At 46.9% G+C, this 7,308-nt stretch overlaps 1 protein-coding gene across 1 annotated transcript in view; it reads left to right on the top strand.

Moving 5' to 3' along the window:
- The first annotated feature begins 703 nt into the window (after positions 1-703).
- LOC106573525 (KH homology domain-containing protein 4) overlaps positions 704-7,308 on the top strand; it is a 16,566-nt gene continuing 9,961 nt past the window's right edge. The window contains exons 1-8 of the mRNA XM_045712845.1: positions 704-954; positions 2,612-2,804; positions 3,012-3,140; positions 3,353-3,432; positions 3,591-3,643; positions 3,905-4,065; positions 6,820-7,031; positions 7,301-7,308. The exon at positions 7,301-7,308 is cut by the window's right edge and continues 53 nt beyond it. Coding sequence (XP_045568801.1) covers positions 926-954; positions 2,612-2,804; positions 3,012-3,140; positions 3,353-3,432; positions 3,591-3,643; positions 3,905-4,065; positions 6,820-7,031; positions 7,301-7,308 — 865 coding nt within the window. The 5' untranslated portion in view covers positions 704-925. The remainder of the gene's footprint in view (positions 955-2,611; positions 2,805-3,011; positions 3,141-3,352; positions 3,433-3,590; positions 3,644-3,904; positions 4,066-6,819; positions 7,032-7,300) is intronic.

Genomic DNA, 7,308 nt, shown 5'->3' with positions numbered 1-7,308 from the left:
ACCCAAACTCAAACATAAGCAGTAAAATTAGGCTAAGCCTATGTGGCACTGGGTATTTAATTTTAGCCTGCAGATCCATGATCTAATTGCCAAGGTGATTAAAAAAGGTTAAACTTGGCTGATAGCCTACTTACAAAGTACAGGAAGGAGAGACATTCCTGAGCTATTCAGAGTGAATCATGTTAAATAAATAAATCATGGTTAGCAACGGTAGCTAGGCAAACGGGTTTTTAAGAAGCAACATGCACTTGGAGGGGAAATCAGTTTACTGAAAAAGGTCAATAAACAGTTAGGCTAATTAAACGGTCCACAAAGGACCACACATCTTGAAAAAAGTTGACAACAATACATTTGACACATGCAATAAACTGCAACGGGGCCAATGTTATTGTTTTTAAACACAGAAAGACACAACCCCACGTGCTGACAACAACCATAATTTACCTGGCTAACAACCATAGTTTACCTGGCTCTGGCATCATCACCTCAGCATCCTGCTTGTAAGATGTCTGGTCCTACATTTCCACGTAGACCAAGCCGTGTGCTGTGGGGTTTCATTTAGGAAACCTGATGCGACATTAATCTGGTTCATATCCGCAACACTCACCTGGGGTGGCAGGAAAACGATGATAGCAGGCAGCCACAGGACCTCATCATCCGGTCAGACGCGGCCTGCTCATCTCGAGCTGCTCACTGCGTCCCCTAGCGTCGCACATGATTGAAGAAAAATTATCTGTGTGAGGGAAGCAAAATTCAACACAGCACCGGTCCTTTCCCCCCAAAACAGGAAGTGGGAACGATATCGCATAGATTGAAAGCTCTTGCAGTACTCCACTGTCTGGACAAGCGATCTTGAAAGTCTGGCGGAGTCAGTATTAACGTTAGTGTTTTTACGCAAAGAGAAATTCAACCAAATAGGAGATTGATGTCATTTTGTGGAACGCAAAACGGCGGGTGAGTTGAAAGAACGTAGCATTTTACCACAGACTTGCTCAACACTGACTTAGCAGCAGGCAGCACAAAGCTAGCTAGTTCATTTGTAATGGCGGAGTGCTTGTAGCTAGCTACGTGGGGTATGCTTAGTAGCCAACGGTGTAGCTAGCTAGCTGTCGCTACCCAGTTTAGAAAGTGGTTGGTTATGCTAGCTAAGAGCGCCGTTGGGTGATACGTTTATTTTTTGAAAATCGATGTGAGTTGGTTACCTAGTTATCTATTAGTTAGCGAACTATTAGTTAGCTCGCTAACTGTTGTTTTGGTAAGTTACAGTAGCTAACTACATATGGTTGCTAGTAGCTAGCTAACTAACGTTAAGCACAGCGACGTGAACAAAACTGTTGGATAACTAGCTAACTAACGTTAGCAAGTCAACAACATCAATTCAATCCACAAAGTTAACATTAATTGTAACGTTAGATGGCAAAGACTAAACTAACTTGTTAGCCTACGACCTCTCTGAACCCTGTAATTGATATGGTCATTTAAGGGGCAACCTGCAGTTGCTACATCCATTTTTTATTTTAATTTTAAGTTAATGATTTCCTGATTGCTATAATTGTAGTAAGTTCCTAATTTTAGTTTGACAAAACAAGCAGGCACAGTGTAGAGAATCATTGTACCATCTAATCCCCTGTGAAATATATTTTCTATAACCAAAAATATTGTATTTTCAGCTGTTTGAAGCTGGTGTACAAAACCAAATGTAAAAGACACAAAAACAACTTAAAAACGGGAAGCACAGAAATAGCCACATAAAACATCTACTGCTTCTTAGATTTGCTTTCAAAGTTTCTCCCCAATTTCGTGATATTACGATCTTGTCTCATCGCAACTCCCCAAAGGACTTGGGAGAGGCGAAGGTCAAGTCATGCATCCTCTGAAACACGACCTGTCAAACTGCACTTCTTTACACCTGCTCGCTTAACCCGGAAGCCAGCCACACCAATGTGTTGGTGGAAACACTGTTCAACTGAGGACTGAAGTCAGCCTGCAGGTGCCTGACCCGCCACAAGGAGTTGCTAGAGCACGATGAGCCAAGTAAAGCCCCCGCGGCCAAACCCTCCTCAAACCCGGATGACGCTGGGCCATTTTTGCGCTGCCCTATTGGACTCCAGGTCACGGCTGGTTGTGACACCGCCAGGGATCGAACCCCAGGCTATAGTGACGCCGCAGCACTGCGATGCAGTGCCTTAGACCGCTGCGCCACTCGGGAGGCATATAACTAACACGTGAAATTGGTCGTGAGACGACATGAGAGTAAAACAAAATGTATATGTAAACAAACAAATGTAAACAAACTGTATAGCCTCAAATGGTTAAAACGGTTAATGGTTAAAACTATAATTTTTATATCATAGATGGTCAGTTTTTTTCATCCATAGCTCTGTCTGAGAGTTGTTAGGCCAACGTTTCTCCAGCACCCATCCCTCCAGCTTTTTACAGAAACGGGTGGGGAGAGGCCTTGTGATTGCTGCTTTTGCACTTCCCTCCATTCTCCCTCTGCTTCTCCCATCCCTTCCACTTACCATTGCCCTCTTTCTCTCTCTCCCTCCCTCTTTCACTACCCCTCCCCCCTCTCTCTGTTCCCCACCCCGCTCCCCTCTTTGTTCCTCAGTCGCCGTAGTAAATGGGACCAGCCTGGCCCAGGTCCTGGTTCAGACCAGATGGGGGAGGCGGAGCCGGCTCCTACAGGGGCTCTGGACGCTGCAGCTGCTGTGGCAGCTAAGATCAACGCTATGCTGGTAGCCAAGGGCAAGCTCAAGCCCTCCCAGATAGGACCGTCTGGTCCGTCGGGACACCCAGACAAGGTAAGGGTCAGGAAACCTCTTACACTGAAAACATTAGAAATGCTTTAGGTCTCTCACCTGTAAGCTCTCTTCTCTCTGTCTTTCTTGTCTGTCCCTCTCTCGCCTCCAAATTCTGTAATCCCCTCGCTCTTATTCTCTCTCTTTTAGAGAGATATTGTTGTAAATGTTAGCATGCGGCACATAAAAATTAATCTCTGTCATCACTAGGTTGTGGGTGCAGGGAAGCCCCAGCCTCCTATGAAAGCGAAGGATGACCTGGTTGTGGCGGAGGTGGAGATCAACGACGTTCCTCTCCCCTGCCGGAACCTGCTGACCCGCGGACAGACACAGGACGAGGTCAGAGTCCATGACATCATTATGATCTTTAGACCCATTGATTGATTAATCTGGTCAACAGTCAAACTTACTGCTATGTTTACCCAGCTCTTTCTCTGTGTGACACGCACATGTACAGACTGGATCAGTGTCATGTAAACCAGTATGGGACTGAAAGTGTCTCACTTGAGGACAGTAAATGACCAGCTTCTACTTCATTCTATTATGTGAAGATCAGCAAAGTGAGCGGTGCTGCTGTGTCCACCAGGGGGCGATACATGGCAGCAGTGGAGAAGTACAAGGCTCCACAAGGGTGAGTCCTGCTTCACACCTTCTTTATTACCACACTGATCTACCAAGGAGGTTACTGGTATTTACTTTTCTCCATACAGACAAGTAGATCTGTTGTCTGATTGCATCATACAACCAAGTCTTAGGCTACTGACCGACTGCTTCTCTCTCTGTCGTCAGGGACCGACCCCTCTATCTCCACGTCCAGGGCCAGACCAGGGAGCTTGTCGACAGTCAGTACATCTCTATTTACCTCACCTAATTTGATTAAGATTATCACTATTTATGAACATTAGGGTCCTTCTTTCCTGACTTTCTATGTTGTGACGATCCAATCTCTCTCTCTCTATCTCTCTATCTCTCTCTCTATCTCTCTCTCTATCTCTCTCTCTATCTCTCTATCTCTCTATCTCTCTATCTCTCTATCTCTCTATCTATCTATCTATCTATCTATCTATCTATCTATCTATCTATCTATCTATCTATCTATATAGGAGCTGTGAACCGTATCAAGGAGATCATCACTAATGGAGTGGTGAAGGCGGCCACCTCCTCCTACAGCGGAACCGGAGTCCCAGTCTACCAGCAACACAAACCCCAGCCCCCCTCACTGCCCCCCATCAACCACCATCACAGACCACACTTCCAGTCTGGGGTAAGCAGTGTTTTCCACAAGTACATAGAGTAGCCAGCCAGGGCAATTTTAATTTACTGAAAATGAATGAATTAGTTGTTTGGGGGTATGGCCTAGGCTTATATGATCAGGACTATTTTCTAAGTAAGAGAGCATTTAACATGTCTGGTCTTGAGATAAAAGTCTTATTTACAGTGACTTTAGTCCCGACATCTTAGGAAAGGAAACCTAGGGAATCCTTTGGTTTACGACACCATGGACATGCAGTATAACCACGCTGTATGATTTATGAATGGCAAAGGGATATAGGAGATTGACTTCATTTAGTCAGTTTGACACTTTTTCTAAACTAGTCAACGCTTGCTGTTCAGTTGTCAATCAAAGCCCAGTAAATAGTCTGCTATGCTCCACGTGGCTGGCTATGTGAAACACGCAAAAGAAAATACAGCGTCCGCTGTGTGGGGCGTTACCGCGTCCGCTGTGTGGGGCGTTACCGCGTCCGCTGTGTGGGGCGTTACCGCCTCCGCTGTGTGGGGCGTTACCGCGTCCGCTGTGTGGGGCGTTACCGCCTCCGCTGTGTGGGGCGTTACCGCCTCCGCTGTGTGGGGCGTTACCGCCTCCGCTGTGTGGGGCGTTACCGCCTCCGCTGTGTGGGGCGTTACCGCCTCCGCTGTGTGGGGCGTTACCGCCTCCGCTGTGTGGGGCGTTACCGCCTCCGCTGTGTGGGGCGTTACCGCCTCCGCTGTGTGGGGCGTTACCGCCTCCGCTGTGTGGGGCGTTACCGCGTATGTCCGTTACGCGGGGCGTTACCGCGTACGTCCGCTGCTCGGGGCGTTGCCACGTACGTACGCCACGTGGGGTGTGCAAATTCACCAGCATCATGCTCTCTCCTTCCTCTGTGTAAAGAAATTAGACTGCAACCAACCGCAGTGCACACACATTGTACGGCACATTGCGTTTCCCTGTCATCGCTCGCTATGTGACTGACGGACACCTATCCTATCAATATATCGCCAGAAGATGCATATCGTTCATTCTATCCAGAGGAGGCTCGGCGGACTAGTGAATTGAAACGTTTAAAATAAAAGTAGCCAAGATAATATGAAGTGGAAAAAGTAGGTGGCTGAAACCCGGAAGCCAGCCGGGTTTCAGTTTGTGTGTGTGATTGTCGTTCAGTGTGTGTGTGTGATTGTCGTTCAGTGTGTGTGTGTGTGATTGTCGTTCAGTGTGTGTGTGTGTGTGATTGTCGTTCAGTGTGTGTGTGTGTGTGTGTGATTGTCGTTCAGTGTGTGTGTGTGTGTGTGTGTGATTGTCGTTCAGTGTGTGTGTGTGTGTGTGTGTGTGATTGTCGTTCAGTGTGTGTGTGTGTGTGTGTGATTGTCGTTCAGTGTGTGTGTGTGATTGTCGTTGAGTGTGTGTGTGTGTGTGTGTGATTGTCGTTCAGTGTGTGTGTGTGTGTGTGTGATTGTCGTTCAGTGTGTGTGTGTGTGTGTGTGTGATTGTCGTTCAGTGTGTGTGTGTGATTGTCGTTCAGTGTGTGTGTGTGTGTGTGTGATTGTCGTTCAGTGTGTGTGTGTGTGTGTGTGATTGTCGTTCAGTGTGTGTGTGTGATTGTCGTTCAGTGTGTGTGTGTGATTGTCGTTCAGTGTGTGTGTGTGATTGTCGTTCAGTGTGTGTGTGTGATTGTCGTTCAGTGTGTGTGTGATTGTCGTTCAGTGTGTGTGTGTGATTGTCGTTCAGTGTGTGTGTGTGATTGTCGTTCAGTGTGTGTGTGTGATTGTCGTTCAGTGTGTGTGTGTGTGATTGTCGTTCAGTGTGTGTGTGTGTGATTGTCGTTCAGTGTGTGTGTGTGTGATTGTCGTTCAGTGTGTGTGTGTGATTGTCGTTCAGTGTGTGTGTGTGATTGTCGTTCAGTGTGTGTGTGTGATTGTCGTTCAGTGTGTGTGTGTGATTGTCGTTCAGTGTGTGTGTGTGATTGTCGTTCAGTGTGTGTGTGTGATTGTCGTTCAGTGTGTGTGTGTGTGATTGTCGTTCAGTGTGTGTGTGTGTGTGTGTCGTTCAGTGTGTGTGTGTGATTGTCGTTCAGTGTGTGTGTGTGATTGTCTTTCAGTGTGTGTGTGTGATTGTAGGTCTGTGTGTGTGTGTGATTGTCGTTCAGTGTGTGTGTGTGATTGTCGTTCAGTGTGTGTGTGTGATTGTCGTTCAGTGTGTGTGTGTGATTGTCGTTCAGTGTGTGTGTGTGATTGTCGTTCAGTGTGTGTGTGTGTGTGATTGTCGTTCAGTGTGTGTGTGTGTGTGTGATTGTCGTTCAGTGTGTGTGTGTGTGTGTGATTGTCGTTCAGTGTGTGTGTGTGTGTGTGTGATTGTCGTTCTGTGTGTGTGTGTGTGTGTGTGTGATTGTCGTTCTGTGTGTGTGTGTGTGTGTGTGATTGTCGTTCTGTGTGTGTGTGTGTGTGTGTGATTGTCGTTCAGTGTGTGTGTGTGTGTGTGATTGTCGTTCAGTGTGTGTGTGTGTGTGTGATTGTCGTTCAGTGTGTGTGTGTGTGTGTGTGATTGTCGTTCAGTGTGTGTGTGTGTGTGTGTGTGATTGTCGTTCAGTGTGTGTGTGTGTGTGTGTGATTGTCGTTCAGTGTGTGTGTGTGATTGTCGTTCAGTGTGTGTGTGTGATTGTCGTTCAGTGTGTGTGTGTGTGTGTGATTGTCGTTCAGTGTGTGTGTGTGTGTGTGTGTCAATGTCATTGATGAATCTTTAAGACTCACATCCATATCCTTTCAGATGCACTATGTGCAGGAAAAGTTGTTTGTGGGTCTGGAGCATGCCATCCAGGGCTTCTCAGTGAAGGAGAGGGTGGAAGGGCCAGGCAGCTCCTACCTGCAGCACATCCAGGGTGAGACTGGAGCCAAGGTCTTCCTCAGGGGGAAGGGATCAGGCTGTCTGGAGCCTGCCTCTGGGCGAGAGGCCTTCGAACCGATGTACATCTACATCAGGTAAGTCTCATGGACTAGACTCGTGTTCATCTGTATCAACTCAGAGAGAGCCTTGAACTCATGTACATCTACATCAGGTAAGTCTCATGGACTAGACTCGTGTTCATCTGTATCAACTCAGAGAGAGCCTTGAACTCATGTACATCTACATCAGGTAAATAGCAGTATTAATGGATAGTCTAGGGGAGTAAAGTCCATGTTCATTTGTATTAGCTCAGAGACACAGAGCTTAGACACCAGGCACACCTTAACTCCTCTCTCTTCCCCAGTCATCCCA

Source organism: Salmo salar, chromosome ssa02, assembly GCF_905237065.1.
Source record: "Salmo salar chromosome ssa02, Ssal_v3.1, whole genome shotgun sequence".
Classification (NCBI taxonomy): domain Eukaryota; kingdom Metazoa; phylum Chordata; class Actinopteri; order Salmoniformes; family Salmonidae; genus Salmo; species Salmo salar.
This window is presented reverse-complemented; position numbering and strand designations above follow the sequence as displayed.